Source organism: Balaenoptera borealis, assembly GCF_965194805.1.
Source record: "Balaenoptera borealis genome assembly, chromosome: 14".
NCBI lineage: Eukaryota > Metazoa > Chordata > Mammalia > Artiodactyla > Balaenopteridae > Balaenoptera > Balaenoptera borealis.
In genome coordinates this window covers 16,100,463-16,121,025 of record NC_138875.1, presented here as the reverse complement: position 1 = coordinate 16,121,025, position 20,563 = coordinate 16,100,463, and the positions used below count along the sequence as shown (strand labels likewise).

General features: G+C 47.3%; 1 protein-coding gene across 1 annotated transcript in view; it reads right to left on the bottom strand.

Moving 5' to 3' along the window:
• Positions 1-683: 683 nt before the first annotated feature.
• ALPK2 (alpha kinase 2) overlaps positions 684-20,563 on the bottom strand; it is an 87,211-nt gene continuing 67,331 nt past the window's right edge. Inside the window, 3 exon segments of the mRNA XM_082354959.1 lie at positions 684-1,420; positions 14,971-15,019; positions 20,345-20,562. Of these exon segments, the coding sequence (XP_082211085.1) occupies positions 1,204-1,420; positions 14,971-15,019; positions 20,345-20,562 (484 nt within the window). The 3' untranslated portion in view covers positions 684-1,203.

Sequence of the window (20,563 nt, the reverse complement as noted above, 5' to 3'; positions counted from 1 at the left end):
GCGGCTCCTCAATGATAAGAAACGTATCCCACTAACGTAAGATGCTAATAATAGGGGGAAATATGGAATGGCAGTAAGGGGCCATATGGGAACTCTTTGTACTTTCCACTCATTTTTTGGTACACGTAAAACTGCTCTAAAAAAATACTCTATTACTTAGACAATAACAGCAACACACTGTTGGGGCTTGAGATGTTCTTATAGTTTGGGGTGCATGAAACAGTCCCTGAGCTGTCCTTACAGCGTTTCCTCTTGCCCAATGTGAACTGCTGTGGCCATTCTGCTCCACAGCTGGGCAGGACCCAGACTGGTAGGAAGGAGACCCCTTTGGAATGGGTGGGTGGGACCAAGACCCTGTGAGCTTGTGTGTCCCAGCCAGGATTTGTACGCATCTTCCAGAGTAATCCTACATGGGGCAGCCCTGGGTTTAGGGAGCTTGGATTTAGAGAGCAAAGTAGGAAGTGGATCAAACTGGAAGTAGTGCTTATAAGAATGGGGAAAAACATAGATGCAAATATTTTGTGCTCTGGGAGACGTATTAGGAAATTACTAATCCTGGAGGAATGTGAAATAGGGCACAAATTCTAAAGAAAAGTGTCTGTACTAATACATGCATCTTACACTTTTTGTCTAAAGATGGATTTAATTAAACAGAACATTCTAACCAGATATGTGAGTAATGATGGGAAGTGGCCCGACGTTTCAGAAGCCCCCCTCCAGCTACAAAAGCATAATCGACTCTAGTGCGACAGATAGACCCAATGACGGAATTCACGTTTTCTGTTGATATAGCAGCTGGATGTGTCCAGGAATTCTGAGGTTAGGAATGGGGGTGGGGAGGATTGGGGCTGTGGACAGACCCTGCTCAGGACCAAGTCCGTAACGAGACAACCACGTGCAAATACACAAACAGACACATAATGTGAGGTTGGTACAAAGGCTAACGGTATAGACAAAGATGGACTTCTTTGAGACTGACAATGGATTCAGTCTCTCCATAAGCCTGCTCACAAATCCTGCTCCGAAATCATCCCAGTGAAGACAGCAGGTGATGGCTTTGGAAGCAGCTCGGAGTACAGGCAGCTGGGAATAAGGATTGTCACACTGCTCTCTGCAGCCTGTGTGTTCCCTCCAGGGTGTTTTCAAATTTCTACCCACAAGGCTGTGTGCTGCCAGCCGGTGACCGTTAGTTAACAGGAGATGTTAGGTTTTCTTTTCTGCTGGGGTCCCAGATGCCGTCTTCTTCACGGTTGTGCAGTTTGGCTGAATTTTGCTTTTCCCGATGCTTGGTTTCTTCTGTTTCTGGCTGTTGTTTTGAAGCAACTTCAGCCCCAGCATTTTACAATACTTGTTACACTGGTGTAGCGCTTTAAACTGATCAATGAAGGTCATGGAATGGTTGCCTTTAAATCCTTTGTACCTGTGAGTTTGGGTGGAGGGAAACAATTTTTTTTTTTTTAAACAGGACCCTTCACCAACATTAAAAGAAACGTTTCAGCGGGGAAACTAATGGTGTGTGAAAATATATTTATTCCTACTTTAGGCAAGAATGGCCAAATGGTTGACATAACTATTGGTAGAAAAAACAAAACTTGTGGAATGAAGTAAAGGCAAAGACCAACTGGCATGCAGTAAAGACCAAAGATTATGATCAGACAAATGTTCTAGGGGTTGACAGTTCTGCTATGTCAGCATTTTATAGCTTTTTGGTCATAGTGTCTAGTGCTGGACCATCTCCATAAAAATTAGAAGATCTCTTGGTGATCTGAAAGCCATCCCATCCCATCCAGAGGTTCTGAACAAAGAAATCTAGAACTTTGGGGCTGGAAGAAGTTGAGTTTAGACCCTTCCACCCCTTCCACTTATCATTGAAGGAGTTTAGGCTGAGAGGCTGTGCGGCCATCCTAAGACAACAAAGCAAGTGGGTGTGAGAGAAGAGACCAGGGTGCAGCCCTCTGAGTCTCCCTCCTGCAGAAGGGCTCTCTCCTGTGACACTGCATCTTCTCCTCAGGAGGAGAAGAATCTGGGCCTCTGCCTCTGGTAGGCTCCTGGAGGGACCCTGCTGACCTGCCTGGAGTGGTCTCAGGGGCTGTTCCTTTGGGTTGGGACATTTCATATTCAAATCGTCAATGACTGTGTTTTCACATCTCGATCGATCATGGGAGGTAAGTGTCCTCCTGAATGGACAAGTCCCCATGCCCCCAAATCTCCAAAATCCAGCAAGAAAGCTGGTGAAGGGCTGCTGAGAGGATGACAATGAGGAAATGCATACAAACCACCTAGATCAGCGCATGACGTACAGTGGATGATATTCAATTAATGCTGGCCAGGCTGTATTATAGTTGTCAAGGTTATAGTTGGTGCAGCTGGTAGGGGCTTCCTGTGGAAGGGATGCTGAAGCTGAGATTGAAGGATATGGGATTTGCCTGGCAAAGAGGATATGCAGGGGTGTGGATGGCATATGAGACCATCGACATAATATTCAGGGCCCAGTGCAAAACGAAAACATGGGTTCCTTGGGCAATAATTATTAAGACTTTCAAGATGACAACAGCAGAACATGCATTAAACGAAGCCCAGGCCCATCTGAGTGTGGGGCCTTATGTGACCACACAGGCTGCCTGCCTAGGAAACTGGTCCTGCTGGGTGTGAGCGAGTTCTGCTGCATTTGATTAATAGGGCCAAACGCTAATTGGCAAAAGGAAGTCTGCAATGCTGGCATTGCGCTGAATCTGTAGCTAATATGAATCAAGAAATTGGGTCTCCTTCATTTGCTGGTAGAAACCATAAAGGCCAACAGACCTGAATTGAATGAACTGGGACTTGTGCGCTTTTCCCTAGGAAACCCAAGCTGGGTTTTAGGCTGTTAAGGGCCTGCAAGATTTCTTTCATCTCTGAAGCCAAAGCATCAGTGAGCAGCTCCATCCTGACGTGTTTGTTACAAATCCAGCCTGCCCTTCCTCCTCCTTGAAGGGAAACGGCTCTTCCCCCTCTCCCTGGGAGCCCACAGTACATTTTCTTGTGAAAAATGACTCCGTTTTTAAAAGCCAAACTCCCTCGTTGAAGAAAAAGTCAGCCCAAGACAGGTGTTGACTCTAGCAGGGTAGAAAGAAATGCCACTGCCAACCATGTCATCTTTACATTTCTGTCTTCTCCTGTAGGAGGTCCTGAGAATAGCTGAAAGAGCCTGCCTGCATTTCCTTGGTGCCTGAGCACGCCCCGGAGGGATGCGAAGCCACCTGGACCTGTGATTGTCAGATGGAATGGAAAGCCTAATCCCATCCTCCTGCCAGGGAGGCCCCACTTGTCTCACACCGACTCCTGAGCTTCTCAAACTAGGATGATCAAAGGCAGCCTCCCTATGGAAGCACATTGGAAACAAGTCACGGTCATCTGTCTAAAGCTGCCTTGAGGCTTGTAAACATTCAGACAACACCTAGTCTCAGCAGAGAAGAATCACTAATTCACACTGCAACCTCCCAGAAAATTTGCTAGTTGCTTCTTAAGCCCAGCCTGGCGGCCAAGTGTGTAATGCTGCGTAACAAATGAGCCCTTACATAATGGTTCCCACCTTCTGAAATGGGAATGGCTGAGTTTGGGACAAAGGAGCAGGACTTCTGGGCAGCCCAGCTGGGTGGAGCCCAGATCTCTTCCTAGGAACCTAGCACCTTCTTTAGACTCCTCCGGGAAAGCCAGAGTAGGCAGCAGAGACCGGGGCCGATTTTACTACAGAAGGCCGCACGCAGACGGGGCAAGGCCCTAGAATGAAGGCAGGTTTGCTCAGTCAAGGAGCCCCTGACTCAGCCCCTGGCTTCCTTCAAGCCCCAGCTCGAGTGCATTTCTGTGGCGCCTTCCCTCTCTCACACCATGAGAAGAAATCTCTCCTGCATCTTCCCTGTATCCTTGTGAGAACTACATCCACTTCTCAGAATTCAGGGTATGCCTTCCCGTGCACAGACTGATCTCCCCCAGGACACTACTTTATGTCCAGAATACCTGTCTAGGGAGGCTTTTCAATAAAGGTCAAGGGAAGAAATGAATGTATGCCGGCCCCATCCTCAGAGCCGCCTCATCTCGGCCCAGGGCATCTCCAGATCACACTGCTAAACTTCCTTTTCTCTCTCCATCCAATGTTGGACTCTCAAATGGGCCTCCCAGGCAATATGGAACGTCCCTCCCCAGCTATCTCAGGTGTAGACTATTTTTGCTACCTAGCATCTGCAGAATTAAAAATCTTTCTCCTTTCTCAATTTGGTCTCTGTCTCAGCCAGGGCTGCTGGGCTTCTATTTGACCTCTTATTCTCTCAAACTCACAGCCATTACTGCTGCCTGGGAAGAAAACAGGGCAACATCGTTTGTGTTCCTAGATCAGTTAACCCGGAGTTTTTCCAAAGGACACAAGTTCAATTACACCAAGTGCTCATACACCCAAGAAATGAAAAATCCAGGCTCTCCTGCTTGTGGTCCACCTTGCATGCCACGTGTGCCATCCGCCACCCTCAGGATTGGAGGGGACCACAAATTTGAAGCATCATGACATCTCTCCAGCAAGGTCCCCATTGCAGACACTCGCCATTGTTGTTCTTGTTGGATGAATGTATTGGGTCGAATAGTGTCTCCCCCAAAAGTCATGTCCTTCCCAGAACCTCAGAATGTGGCCTTATTTGGAAACAGTGTCATTGCAGATGTCATTAAGATGAGGTCATACTGGAGTAGAGCGGGCCCTTAATCCAATAAGGACATCTTACTGGCGTCTGTGTAAGAAGAGGAGAGTATATAGACACACAGGGAGAATAGCACGTGACAACAGAGGCAGAGATGGGAGTCGTAATCTACAAGTCAAGGAACGCTGAGGATGGCAACGACCTCTGGAACGTAGGAGAGAGGAGGGGACAAATTCTCCCTCAGAGCCTCCAGGAGAAACCAACCCTGCTGCCTGACTCTAGACTTTCAGCCTCCAGAACTGGGAAAGGACACATTTCTATTGTTTTAAGCTACCCGGTTTTGTGATGATTCATTTTGGAAGCCTGAGGAATCTAATACAATGGGAAAAAATAACCTGTATTTGAGAACTTTCTCACACATTTCCATTTTTAGAAACCTTAGTTCTATTGAATTTTATTAACTGAGTCTTTGTATCCTTATCCTCAAATTAGTATAATTTTCTAGCCCATCGCTTTAAATTATCCATCTTCTCTCACGATCTCCAAGCATGGAACAATAAATTTATTCTACTAAACATCATCCAGCAGAGTATTTTCATAAATATCTTGCCCCTTGGATGGGAGTGGGGCATACACATCATGCAGGGGCCTTGCTAAAGTGCTGGCTTGGATTGAGTAGGTCTGGGGTGGGGTGTGAGATGCTGCATTTCTAACAAGCTCTGAACCCATGCTGATGCCATTGGTCCAGGGACCCCCCCCCTTGGAGTAGCAAGGAGATAGACTAAAGTGTGAATGATCTCACATCATCCTTCTTTGACTTCAGAAACCTCTTTAAATCGGAAAACGGCTCTCTTTCCTTCTTGACATTTGTGTCATACAACTTTGTAAAATCACACTGTCGCAATCCACTTCAGGAGGAGCTCGGAGGCTATTTTTACATCCTGCTTTCGCTCCACACAGATTTATTCAGCTTTTCACCATTTAGTATTATGTTGGCTGCGGGTTTGTCATAAATGGCTTTTATAATGGTGAGATATGTTCCCTCTATACCCACTTTTTTCTGCATCTATGGAGACGCTCATGTGGGTTTTGTCTTTTCTTTTGTTGATGGAGTGTATCACACTGATTGATTTGCGTATGTTGAACCATCCTTGTGACCCTGGAATGAATCCAACTTGATCATGGTATATGGTCCTTTTTATGTGTTGTTGGATTCTGTTGGCTAATATTTTGTTGAGGATTACACAGATTTATTCAATATGTGTTGGAAACCATGCAAGGCTGACTTCTTCCTTAAAAGCGAGTCCTCTTTCCTCTCTTGCTGATAATGGATGGCACAGCCTTTTGGACTCATAGGAAAACCACCACTTGACAGCAATGGTCGGCTTCTCCCTCAGCTTAGCACGGCTTCCCTGTGCAATTTACTGCCTCCAAACACGCCCTGAGAAGGGAGGGGGTGGAGCAAAGCTGCAGGAACTCCCACCTCTGGCTGCATGGAAGAAATCAAGGTTCTTGTCTCGCTTAATAAAGGACTCGTTTAAAGAAAACTCAGTGAGACAAGAAAAACCTATAGAGAATCCCCACATTGGTAACCCTTTTAGAAGCAAGCCGGAAACTATTTATAACAGATGTTTTAGTCTGAGATGCTTTCTAAAGAAAATTTTAATTTATGAGGAACGGCTAGAAGGACTTGGAATTCAGGTTGAGGATGGAGGGGAGGAATTGAAATAAACCCCCTAGTTTGGGTGGGGTGGGCGGCATGTGCCGTGTCTGTGTGCAAAATAAAGCCAGGGCTGAATTTATGAACAGGTAGAATCGATTGTCACCTATGTGGAAAAGAAAGGGCACTAAGGGAGCTGCCCGCTCTGGAACCATCTAGTCATTCCTGCCATTCCATCAATATCTCCATTTCTTCATGTTTGTTCATTCATTTCTTCATTCACTGGGCACCAGCTGTATGGCAGACATTGTAGGGGGATTGAAAAGGATTAATAACGTACGTGGCTCTTTTCCAGAAAGCTGGCATCTTGCAGGGGAAACAGACACATAAACAAATAATTATATTATGCTGTGATAAAGGGCTACAGTAACCCAGGGATGTGATTTTTTCCCCACTGCCTGGTGGGTTCTAAGGATGTTTCATGGAGGAATAATGGCTCTGGGTTTATCTGGCAGGGGTAACAGCATGGACAGAAGTTCAGAGGACCTTCTGAGCAAGAACAGGCATCCTGAGGCGAGACGAGGCCGGAGGCCGTTTGTGGAAGGTTCATAAGCCATGCTATGTCATTTTTCTTGTGGGTACTCAGTGTTTCCCAAAATATGTTCCAAGGAACAAGAGCCCCACAAGATGCTTTGAAAAAAATAATAATTCTGTGTTGTAAATACTGTGAAAAATGCTATATAATTGCTCTCCTTGCCCCTTTGGGGTTCAAAATACACATCGGCTCTTGAAAGACCCTGTGAAGTCTCATAGGGAGGAAACCTCCTACACTTATTCAAGCCAGGTCTCCCTAGATTATTTGACAACAGCCATCTTATTTTCACATGACCACTTTGCAAACTGCTACCGTAAGAGTCACTGGGCCTTCAGGGGAGGGGGGGACACAATGTACCGTAACCAAATCCGTTGCCCAGAGAAGTTGTATTCTGCTCCCGTCTCCAAGCTGACCTTGGAGGTCCCCTCTAGACAGGGGACCTCAGCCCCCAAACACCATGGGAACCCCGGTCCAGCCAACACCACCTACCCCGGCCTATCGCCAGAGCCTCCTGGTGGTCGTCCTTGCTTCTCGCCTTGTCCGGGGCGCATCCCATGGCCACCCCGGGTGTAAGTCAGATCATGGTCACAAAACGGCTCAGAAGGCTCCACCTCCCTTAGAACAAAGCCTGGCCCCTTCGCATGGCTGCCAGCCTCTCTGTCCTTCTCGAGGCCGCCACAGCCCCTGCCCTCAGGCCTCCATTAAGCAAGAGCCACGGTGCCTCCGTGGAAACAAGCCCTGGCACTTTCTTCCCTGACATCCACCCAGGCTGGGAGAAAGCCGGAGGGCAGCGGCACGCCCACAGTCTGGTTCTCTGTTCTGCTAGCAAGGCCATTCCAGCAGCCCCGCACGCTTGCCAGCTTTCTGCTCTGACGCCTTCTGAAGGCGCCCCAAATCCAGGGGGGCCTCTGTGACGTGAGCCCTAGGACGAGGGAGCAGAGAGGGGCCCCAGGGGAGAAGAGGGGGCCCCAGATGTCTACTATGGGTCCATTCTCGAGGCCATGAGGCCCGTCCCCGTGGCTGTGCAGGAAGCATGCGGTCCTCACCTTAATATCTGAAATGGAATCTGAAGTCGGGATCCAAGAGAGCCAAGGAGGGGATACGGGGGACAAGACAGCCATGAAACAGGCAGTCTGAGATGGAGCTGCTGTCCCAGGCCACAGAGCTCCGACCCCCAAAGCCCCACCCTCATTCCACCTGCATATGGGGGGCCCCTTCAGGGCCACAGGGCCCGGAAGGTAAGGCGAGAGCACCAGTCTCCTCAGAAGAGCACCTTCTCCGACGTCCAGGGTGCGGGGAGGGTGGCGTGGAGGCCACCCTGGACGAGCCCTGACACCCTCAGGCAGGGGCCTCTCCTCTGGAACGGACGCCACTCAGCCCCGCGGTCTGTACCTCTATGGGCTCCGTCCCTTCGGCCTTTTTAGACACACACACATACCCCCCATGCCTTTTTCTAGTGGCATCTCCCTCTTCAATCCCTGTAACCTGGAGCCCCACCATTGCACTTTGTGTAGACCTTCCTGAAGGCACTGTAGCTTTTTCCCAGACAACTCTGGCCTTCACCCAGCCCTACCCTCTCAGGCGCTCTGTGACCCCTGACACTTGGCTATCACGTCCTCATCCTTCGTTTCCCTCCTGCTGTCTACCGGCCTGTCCTGCAGGGGGCGGTCTCGAGTCCATCAATCTTTCGAGATCTTCTTTCAGTTCAGACTTGTCTCTGAACCTGGAAGACAAATGACTAGGGGCCTGGCTGTGTCCCTCTGGTTCCGGGCATGGACCGGGCAGGGGGATAAATAGTGAGTAGTGTCGGGGAGTGGGAGGAAGCCCATGGCTCCAACTCCAGTCGCTTCAACAGAATTGTCTTTTGTGAGACTTTGGACAGGAGGCCAAGAGACTGCCATGCTATTCCCGCTCTGTGGACAGGCTGGGTCCTGGCTGACTCCTGGGCCCAGGAGACTCTGAACGCACACTAGGAGCATTGCCAGTAGGGCCAGCCTCGCCAAAATTGTGCAGAGAATAAGTGTTCCCATCATGGGCCTCCACACCTGCTTGATGGCAAAGACTGGCCAAATAAACCAGCCACTGGCCAAGTAGCTCTGCTACCTAATGGCTTGATCGGATTTAAATGAGATGCAGGCTGCCTTCCAGGGTAGGTGACAGCAGTGGCAGAATGGGAAGGCAGATATCTGGGCTGTGAAAGTGCCTTTATTAGGTCCCTTAGGCCTGTGAGACGGGTCCCCTACAGCCTGGTGTTGGTGAGTCAGCTAGAACATCCGGGATCTACAGCGACACGGGCCTGCTGTGCAAAGCACTTAAAGGATGTCAGGAAATTCTGTTCCAAATCTCTTTGTTTCCTCCCCTCCTGGAAGATTCATGCGTTGCATTAAATAGTCGCCCAGAGTCACCACACACACACACACACACACACACACACACACAGTACACGCCGTGTGCACACAGGCACACCCACGACCTATCTCAGGGTGTGTTTCTTGAATATTAGATCCCATTTCCTTCCACACACAAGTATGTTTCAGCCCTTCCTCTCCAGGCAGGGTGGTGTCTCGGGCTGGTGCCTGGGTTAAGCATCCCAGGTGGCTGTTGCCACTCTGTCTGTTCATAGCACACAGGGCTGCATGGTGGGCTGCTCTTGGCATGGACGGCAGATCCTTTTTCTGGAACTCAGCTGACTGAACGTGGGAGGCGGTGTTAATTTTTCCTGCTTCGTGGCTCATAGGACATCACGTCGATGCCAGGAGAGCCTGCTTTCTTGAGGCAGTTGTCCTCACTGTGCGTCTGCCTTGATATTTGGGCCCTATCACCTCACATTTGCCGCTCAGCAAGAACAAGCCATTCGTGATTCTCTCCAGAGTCTCCTGAATCTGGTTTCCACGTCAGGGATGCCTGACACATGCCGTGTATCCTATGCCTGATTGTTCTTTCTTCCAAAGGTAGAGCCACGATGCTGGCTGGCAGCCTGGTGGTCACAGGGAGGGGTTCCTTTGTGGTTATTCATATCGATCCTATTTTTGGTTCAATGCTTACAGACTGGGAAGAAATCTGCTCAGGGTACTTTTCTTTGTTTTTCACCAACATGAAGTGGGCTTTTGCGGGGAGAGATTACAGAAGACAAAAACGTTGGCTCTGGTGCCCTCTGGTGGCTGAATCGCAATATCACCATCTCCCCAGAAACTCAACTGCTGGCTGGGGACAGGTGTGTGTTTGCAAGACCCACTGTGACATGTGCAGCTCTGCTCCCCGACAAGTGTTGGTATACGCTGATTTTAGTTTGATTAGGTTAAATTTCCAAGTCTTCGGGTATGGAATTAGGCATTTTTTCCTTCTCTCCCTTCAGAGAACTCTAAATGCTCGAGCGATTTCAAATCAGAAATATGTTCGACAGTGCCTTGAGTATCTTGGGTCTGCCTAGAAAATGGATTATTCGATGTTGAAGCAATCCTATTTGCCACACATTGTAACGTGAAGTTTTGGTACTCAACACTGCCGAAGGATTGTAGGTATTGGGGTACAGGTGATTGGGGTACAGCATTCTTATCACTGGCTCACAGGACAATATGCCATGCTTCAGTTTTAAGGCTCATACCACCAGGTAAAGTTGCATTAAAATGAATAAGTCATGACGGTCCCCTATTTTCTTTTATAAGATTATAAATAGTTTACCCTTAAAATAGTATCATGACTTCACTAAACAAGAGAACAAGCCAGGTCCCATTTACTGGGGCGTCCACAGTCAAACATAGGGCTCAGGTTGAGTCACAGGGAATATTTTCTTTAGATGAAAATAAGTGGCTCTTCTTCCTGCAGAAGATCCTGACCACTGCCAGCCAAAAAAGGGTGGACCCTAAATTGGGGAGATTTTCTTCTTCCTGGTTTAAATTTATTATCATCATTGTGAATAATTATTAAAGTAAGTCATATTTGCCTCCTCACTGTTTCTCCTCTCCATACCTGGTGTTCTTTATAACGTGATTAAAAGAACACGTGTAAATGCTGCCTACATGGAGCACTGCTTCTTAGGACGGGGGCACCCATTCCCCAGGCTTCCGGAGAGCGGGCCACTCTCCCTTTCCAGCACGGGTGAAGGACGCCTGCGCAGGCTGCTTGCTAAGAATTAACAGAAGGTGCTCAGTGCTCAAACACCAATCTCCTCTCCTGCTCTCTGGAAACCCTCTGGCATCTGCCAGCCTCCCCAGTCTTTCCTTCCCCTGCTCGAGATTGCTTCCCATTCTTCGCCTGTCTGTAAGCTGCCTTTGCACTTGAACCCTTTGCAAGTCTCTCCCATTGCCTGGGCTCCATTCTGCAGCTTTGATTTTCACTAGAGTTTCTCCAGTAGAACCTCGCCTCCTGTCCCTCGGGGCCCCTTACTCCATATAGGGCTGTGCCTATAAGCAGGCTGCCCCCTTTCCCTGCACCTCCTGCCCCTCACTTGGCAAGTAAGAAGGTGGGATGGACCCAGCCCCCAGGGGCCTCCGAAGACATCTCCCAGACCCCGCCCCTTGTCCTCTGGTCAGAGAAGCTTCCCCTTTTATCAGCTTTTCAAAAACTGTGCTTCTAAGAAACATTTCTTTGGAGAAAAAAAAAAAGTGTGACTTCAAAAGAAAACTTCAAATAAAAGTTTTTTTAAAAACACAATGGACAAGATGATCTAATACTCCTAATATCTAATCTTTCTCAGACACTTCAGAATTTCCTTCTCTCCCACCCCCTCCTTGGGAGGGAGGCAGTAAGTAACACTTAATAGACAACATTTTGCACTGGGCTCCAGCTACCAGCTCTAATGGGTGCTGGGCAGCTGTCCCAGGCCAGATAAGTCACATTAAAGCTGAGAACAAAACCAAAGGGATTGGATTTCTTTTTTAAATTAGGAGAAAAAAAAATATGGTCTGGGTTCCTGGAAGCCATTAAGATGCTTTTAAAAGATATCTTAAATCATCACTCTTGTGCTTGTCTTAGTTTTTGAAACTTCTTGGGCAGGTTTCTGCTTTGTTTTGGTAGACAGTTGTTCCAAATAATGGTATGGAATTTGCCTACCCTGGGGTCAGGCTGGGGCATGGGTTGGGGGGAAGGTATTTATGAAGCATGTACTGAGCTTCAGGGACTGCATGCAGAGATGAACTGGGGAATCCTCAAGACAACCCCATGTCCCCATTCTGTAGATCAGTGGCTTTGAGAATGTCAGGTCTCATGTCCACAGAGCTGGTAAGATAAGAGCCCAGCATTCAAACCAGGTCTGGATGAGGCCTGAATTTTTAATGTTCTGCAAATATGGAGCCTGTAAAGGAAAGCTTTAACTTGGGAATTTTTTCTGGGGTCCAGGAAAAGCCCTTCATAAATAGGGGTACCATATATTTTCTCAATGGAGAAACTTATCCAGGACAAATGAGTAACTAGACAGGATGCTAGGATGGCAGGCATGAAATAGTACTGTCCTGGGCAAATCAGGCTGTACTGTCACCCTTTTCATCACATGGGCCAAATTCCTATGACACCAAGAAGAAAGGCTACCACTAGAAGAATCAGAAGTAAGTGGCAGGACCAAGAACTGAACCCAAGTCTTCTTCTAAAAGCCCTGTTCTCCCCACTGCATCATACTCCCCTCCTGATGTGCTCTCTTCACAAGCCCAAGGCCATGACCCGATTCCCTGACCCATATGACAGGGCTCCGGTCAGCAAGGGGGATGGAGTGTGGAGATAGGAAAATACAATTTTATGTTGGAACTGAGCAGATTTTGAGAAGGAAAATATGCCAACGGCATCTTAGTTCTAAAACCAAATTAGAAGCTTTTGCGTAGTTGGTGAGAACTTCATGAATCAGACTTATTGATCTGGAGGTTAAAAGAGAGTGGTCCCCTTTCCACTTTTTTCAAATCCCTCTACTTTTTTCCATCCTCCATATACTCATTGAAAATTAATACTTGTTAAAGCACTGCTGATGCCGATGGTCGGAAATAACCAGAAAGCTCAAGTAAATAAGTTGTTCCCAGCTGTAGGAGAGTGACCTATATTAATCATGCTATTTTATTGTCCATGTTTCTGACACTTGGACATCTGGGGCTTTGCTGGCCCTGGAGAGACTCCCCTTCCTAGGGTTAGCCAATTCCTAGAGATAGTAAATGACTGGCCTTCTAGAATGCCTTTCATATGCCAACTAACCAATCTGCAGCCCACTCCCACCACTTCCTCTATTGGAGTCTCACACTCTGGGCCACTATCCATCTGCCCTAATCACCCCAGGGCAGGTACCAGATCACCCCAGACAGCCGGACACCCCAGAGCCTGCTGGAACTTTTCAAACTAGTCAATTCCAAGCTTGCTTACCCAGCCCCACCTATTCATTCCCTCAAAAACCACAGTAAAAGCTCTCATCCATGTTTTCCCCTCACTCCTTCTGCCTCCTGACTGACCCTGGTGCTTCCCCATGTGGTCCCCCATGGCCTGGCAAGCCCCCTCCTCTTGGGAACTGTGAATAACAAACTCTTTTCAGTGGCAATTGTCTCCTGATCTGTCAGCTTCATCACATCTGAACCATAAGAAAGCCTACTTTAACTGAAGTATAGTTGATGTACAATATTATATGTTACAGGTGTACAATATAGTGATTCACACTTTTTAAAGATTATACTCCATTTATAGTTATTATAAAATATTGGCTATATTCCCCATGTTATACAATATATCCTTGTAGCTTATTTTATACCTAATAAATTGTACCTCTTAATCCCCTACCCCTATCTTGCCCCTCCCCACTTCTCTCCCCCAGCTGGTAACCACAGTTTGTTCTCTATATCTGTGAGTCTGCTTCTTTTTTGTTATATTCACTAGTTTGTTGTATTTTTTGGATTCCACATATAAGTGATACACAATGTCTTTCACTTAGCATAATGCCAAGTCCATCCATGTTGCTGCAAATGGCAAAATTTCAATCTTTTTTTATGGCTGAGTAGTATTCCATTGTATATATATATACACCACATCTTCTTTATCCATTCATCTGTTGATGGACACTTAGGTTGCTTCCATATCTTGGCAACTGTAAATAATGCTGCTATGAACATTGGGGTGCATGTATCTTTTTGAATTAGCGGTTTTAATTTTTTTGGATATATACCCAGCAGTGGAATTTCTGGGACATATGGTAGTTCTATTTTTAGTTTGAGAAAACTCCATACTAAAACCTCCATTTTAAAACACATGCCACCCCTTCTAAAAGTCACTTGCTTGCCCCTCCCCCCATTTCTTCCTCCTTACAAATGGTCCTAGTACATGGGAAGAGCAGCAGTGGGAGAAAGCATGGTAGCTCCAACCTGGAGCTTTATTTTCACGAAGAACCTCAAATAGCCTGCTCTCTCCTCATTAGTGGTGAAGCAAAGCAGTGAGAAGAGCCAGATTGTTCAAGAGATACCCCAGTAAAATATTATTTTAGTGCTGTCCGGGCACACCCCACAGTGAGCAAAGCAACTCCCCATGTTAAATTAGGAAATCAATACCACTGACAACAACCATAGTCACTAATCACAGCCCTTCCATAGCCATTTGCCCCTGTAATCAATCAACAACATGGGAGTCTGGGAGCCACCTAAAATACTTTCTAGTGAAAAGTATGGGGAAAATACACCAGAAATATGCAAACTGAGTTCACTCAATTGCAAAAATAGAATTTTTAAAGAAGCTTCTAATAGTGAAGATATTAAATGTAGAAAAACGGAATATTCCTAGTTAAAAGGAGCCCCAATAATGCTGGCATTTTTCCCCCCAACCATGGCCCTCCTGTTAGTAATCAATCTTGAAATGTGTTCAGAGTTCTTATTTGTTTCAAAGTTAGGAAACAAATGTGTTTCCCTGGAAGAACAAAGTCCATAAATATTTTAGGTAAGTGAGAGAAGTGAACTGAATTCATCCCAAGAACATCTGTCTTTCGCAGTTGGGACAAGAAATCTCCTCTGCCCACATCAGCCTAACAGCATCTGCCCCGTAGGTGTTTGGAAACCCAGAGATGAGTGATGTGCACCTGACTTTTTTCTTCTACTCACCCTTTAGCCAATGTTGCTATGCCAACGTCAGTCAGCTTCATTCCTACACCTATGGGAAGAGAGAGCAAAGAGGGGATTGGTGTTACACGGGGCTCCTCAGAAAAGAGGGACCATGTATTCACCGGGAGGTGTAGCGTCAGCCCCATCATCATTTCCTTTCCTGCAAAAACACATACTTTCTTCCTTGTTTCCATCAGCAGAAGCTGACAGCCTTTCAGACGTGCATCCAGCTTTAGGGAACCATAATGGGCAAGGCAGGCTTCTGAGGCAGCTGGTCAGGGGAGCAAGGGGCGGGGCCTGCTGCCTCACAACACATGCCCCTTACAGCTCCGGAAACGAAAATGCTGTCCTCTGCCTGCCTGGTCCACTGCCTCTGCTGGAGGAGGGAGGCCTGTCACTTGTCCCAGGAGTTCTCTCCCCAGAAACGCTCTGATTTGGGCTTAGGCCTGTTCCCTGTTCTTCATCAAAAGCGGAGGCCCTTGTACAACAGAAGGTGGGGTGGGTGAGGGCTGGGCTGGCTAAGTTCAACAGTGAGAGAGTTCAAGGTGGCCTTTGTTCAGTTCAAGGCCAGACTCCAGACACACAATTTCCCATCTCCAGAAAGACGGCATCCCGATTCAGGATTGAAGGTTTTCTGGGTCGGCTTTAGACCCAAGGAAGCACTACTGAGCTATGTGTAGACTTTTAACCATTGGCCTGGAGGTGTCACGTGCGGTCTAACCTTTTGATGCTTATCCCAACCTCTCTCCATTAAGCCATTGGAAGTTGCGGGATGGGGGGCGGGATACCCAATCAACAAAACAGCTGCCTGAGCTTCCCACGCTGGTCCCTAAAAAAGCCATAGGCATCCCTGGTAGAATCCCAAGCACTCAGGAGTCTTTTTGCTTCTCCCCTCCCAGCAGGAGCAGATGGGAGAGTGGCTAAGGAACCAGGGATCCAAAGAGAATGAAAGTCCTACTGTCTTGCAAGGTGGGGAAGGGCAAGGTCGCTGTCACCTTCTGCAGTCGAAAAGCGCCATCCTCTCTCACCCAGGTCTGGAGGAAGGCAATCCTCTCTGATGGCCAGAGCATGGACAGCCTCCAGCCTTTCCAGAATCTCCTTGCCAGACCAGCTACCATTTCTGCTCCTGCCTCTCTAGGGTCGCGGCTGTAGGCACTGGCTCCAACTCCGTGGACCGCTGCCTTAATCTCACCCGTGGCATCTAGTGACCTGCCTTTTACGGCAGGGCATGGGGTCCATGGTGCTATGCCACCTTGAGCCTCGTCTCCTCTTCTCTGGCCCCCGACTCTTGTCCCACCCAGGCCAGGCTGTGGTCACTATATTCCCCAAGGCCAGCCGGCGACTTGCTCACTGAAGGACCTAGCGGCCCAGAAGCCAGACTGGGCTGTGGAAGAAGGAACCAGCATCCCTGGCAAAAGCCAGCCCTGGGGGTCAGGCCTGATGGCAACCTAGTTCCATGGGTCTCCCTCATATGAGCACTGTTTTCTGAGGCTCAGAAAAGAACAGCTAGGGATTTCCCTGGTGGCGCAGTGGTTAAGAATTCACCTGCCAATGCAGGGGACAAGGGTTCGAGCCCTGGTCTGGGAAGATCCCACGTGCCGCGGAGCAACTAAGCCCCTGAGCCACAGCTACTGAGGCTGCGAGCCACAGCTACTGAGCCTGCACGCCTAGAGCCTGTGCTCCGCAACTAGAGAAGCCACTGCAATGAGAAGCCCGTGCTCCTCAAAGAGTAGCCCTGCTCCCTGAAACTAGAGAAAGCCCGCGTGCAGCAACGAAGATCCAATGCAGCCAAAAATAAATAAAATTAAATTAAAGAAAAGGACAGCTAAAGCGTTAATTTTCTGATTCAGCAATGTCTGCCTGGAGTGAGGCAAAAATACATGTCATGCTGCTGTTCAGACAGAAGCAAAGAGCCCTGCTTTTCTGCAGGGCACCTGGGAGCTAAATTAGACACAGCACTTTGGGGGAGCCAGTAAGCATTTTAAAAGCCTCTTTCACAGTTGGCAACTAATTCATCTCATTCTTTCAAAGCTGCTAACAACTAAAACACATGTAGAAATGCTTCACATAGTTTTTATGATAGGAACTGGGCTTTAAAAAAAAAAAAAAAAAAACGACTCCAAACTGCAAAAGCCCTCTTTGGACATGTTGTTTCGTGGAAAAGTTGTACTTAAAAAGTACAGCTCTAAGCCACATAGAAGTCCAATTTTAAAAGTCATTTGGCAAAAGGTCCTTGAGCTTGGGAATTGCTTTTCCCCAATTCTCACAATTACCAGCTGTCACTGATGTTTGGAAAAGTAGAATTTGATTTTCAAAAGGAAACTTCTCTCTTGGTTTTATAGTTTGCAAGCAATTCAACAAAGGTTACTAAGGGTCTCTATAGGATAATAATTTAGATTACAGTGTGCAGCTATTAAACCAAGTTGGGGATAATAGTCATCTACAGGTTGTTTCTGATGGAAGGCAGGAAGAAGGCAGTATTACAGTTTGTTCTCCAGAACTTGAGTTCTCGGGTTATTTGGGTGACAGCTTCTTAGGAAGCCCAGTGGTCTCTGGTGTGTGCAGATCTTAGGGCCAAATCACAGGCTCACCTTTCACCCCACTGACCTGCAGGACTCGCCACAATCCCATCAACAAGCCAAGGCAACCAGGGAGAGAATAACTTAAGAGTCTGAGAAAGTGAGACTTGAGCTTGGGTTTGTTTGGGATTTTTAAATCCTAATTCCAGTGTCTTAGTAAAATTATAAAATGTGGGGATCGCTTAGAGAATGGATGTGTTATCTTGTGCCACAGTGATGACGACAATAGTAAGATTCTTCCCAGCAGCAGCAGAGAGTAAATAAACACCCTTATGAAACACCATGCCAACACTTTCAACCACACACGTCATTTACGGGGAGATATAACGTTCTACTACAGCTGTTTACTAGTGCCTGGAAGCAAAATTAACCGTGCATGAAGCTCCGGGGTGTTGCTTTTCGGTAGATGAACTGTATTTAATGCAAAATTAACTCTGAAGGAGGAAAGATGGGGAAGTCTCAACAGTTGCACAGACAGTCTAATTAAAATAGCTGTCTGTTTAAGACCGTATTGTCTGTGTGTGGCAGCAAAGTCTCTTCAAAAGTGAGTGGATATGGCTGGCTTCAACTTGCAGATCAGCCTCCCCTGCAAGTCTGTAACATTGCACTTCCCAGCTGACCTCAGAGGAGTCCCTCACAGGAGCCTTTGACATTAAGGGATACTTAGAAATCTTGCAAATTTGTAAATTTGAGTTTTAGTGGAAAGAGTTTGGGGTTCAGAGTCAGAAGCAGTGTTGGAGTCTTGGACCCCTCTTCTTCTTAGCTGAGTGAGCCAGGGATTAGATCATTAGCTTCCAGCCTCTGTTTTCTCATCTGTAAAATGGGGATCATAACATCTCTTTGGCAGGGTTATTACAAAGATTAAACAAAAAATAGGGAAAAATGAGTGCAGACAAAAACTGGTGAAATCCACGTAAGGTCTGTAGTCTTGTTAATTACATCGTGCCGATGTGAGTCTCCTGGTTTTGACAGTGTACTGTAGGTGCGTAAGGTGTTACCATTAGGCAAAGCTGGGTGAAGGGTACATGGGGACCCCTCTGTACGTTTTTGCAATCTCTCATGCCTATGGTTATTTCAAAAGTTTTTAAAAATAGGGAACTCTTACTATGTGTCCATGCTGCGCTAAATGTCTTGCTATCTCGTTTCATCCTCCCAACCACCCCACGTGGAAATTACTGAGGCACAGAGAGGTAAGTGGTTTGCCCAAGGCTAACAGCTAGAAAGTGGAGGTGCAGGAAATAGAACCCACAGGCATTCTTGCTCTTCACCACCATGTTGTATAGAGCTTGGGATTCTTATACGTGACAATGTCTGACATAAGTAGGTACTCAGTTATAGTTCAGATTTTTTTCTTAAAGCATTATTATTCGGAAAGGAAAAGGAATAGGAAAGCCCCTGTGGCAGAAGCTGTTGGGACCCTGCCCATCACCCTCACCCTCACTCCTTCCATGCACACAGCTCTACGTCAAGGTACCACCACCAGCATCTCTTGGCCTGAGAACACGCTCTGATCACAGGCACCTGCTTTGCTCAGCGTGGCTTGCCCATGTGCAGGTGGCAAACGCAGGGGAGTTAACACCCCCATCTGGAGCAGCCTGCTGCTGGTAACTAAAGGGAGTTGGAGTATAAATACCCCTGCTCCCTCACTCCTTGGGTGTGCTAATTCTGAGAAGTGTGTTCTGCCCAGCCTCCCCCAGTTTCCCCAGCAGGCATGAGCTTCAGTAATACACAGTGGTAACTGGGTATAAGGTACCCTATCGACTTTCTGTCCCTTCCCTGCCACACTCCCTCAGTCTCCTACCAGTGTTTCCTGGGATCCCCTCCCAAATATTTGCACTTGAACATTTGTGTGCAATAAAGGATTAACCTTGCCTAAATAAAGGATTGTTTTTGCCCAACTTTTTGGAGGTAACTGCTAAGCTCTGATAAGAGTGTGCAAAGAGGCTGGAGGCAGAGGTCAGTCTCACGAGCAGGCAGTGATGGCTCCCGAATAAAATCTCTGAACACCAAGGCTCAGGGGAGCTCTCCTGGTTGGCAGTGCTCCCACATCATTGAGGGGAGAAGCACTGTCCCCATGGCTTCACCAGGAGGGGACAACTGGAAATTCCCACCTGGTCTCTCCTGGACTCTTTCCCGTGTGTCTCTTCCCTTGGTTGATTTGAGTCTGTATCTTTTCACTATAATAAACCTTAACCACGAACATAATGGCTTTCCTGAGTTCCGTGAGTCCTCCCAGGAAATTAATGAACTTGAGGGTGGTCTTGGGGAAGCCCCAAACTGCAACTTGTCTCAGGGCTGTCTCTGTGGGAAACCTAATTATGACATCCCTACTTCATACAACAAATGTATTCCCCAAAATGTGGGTATAAACTGAAAACATGCTGTAAATTCACCAGCGGAGCTTGAAATCTAAAGGAACTGTGAAAGATCCTTTCACCTATTAAGAATGAATTCTTACATTTTAATTTATCTTTTGGTACATCTGGATTTTCATGTGTACATCTGAAATTTGTGCCTATTGAGGATATAGAGCGCCAGTTTTTGGTTACCTGTTGCAATGGGAAGGTGTTAATGGTATGAATTATTAAAATGTACTTTGTTACTCCATCGAGTGGGTCATTTCGGGCTCCTTTGTTGCTTTGTTTCTGATGAGACATTAGTAACGCTTTCTGCTGGTGAAGGTGCTTACAGTCTGTACCCAGCAGACCTCTCCCTCCGCCCGCCCCCCCGCACCCCCCCAGGAACATCCCAGGCCCACAGCATCCCTGGAGCCCAGGCCGAGCCGCTCTCCTCACCCTGCATGTCCGTGACCAGGAGGCAGCCACTTGTTTTCTGGTAGACCCAGTGCTGGAAGGTGCAACATTTCTGACCAGCCTCCGATTCTCTTCTCAAGAAGTTTATCTCCTTCCCATCCCTGATGGAATACTTCACAAATTCTCCAATCAGCTCTTCCTCCACTGTGGCGTATGGGATATTGTTCTCAGGTCGATGGATAAGAAAAATAGGAATGATCC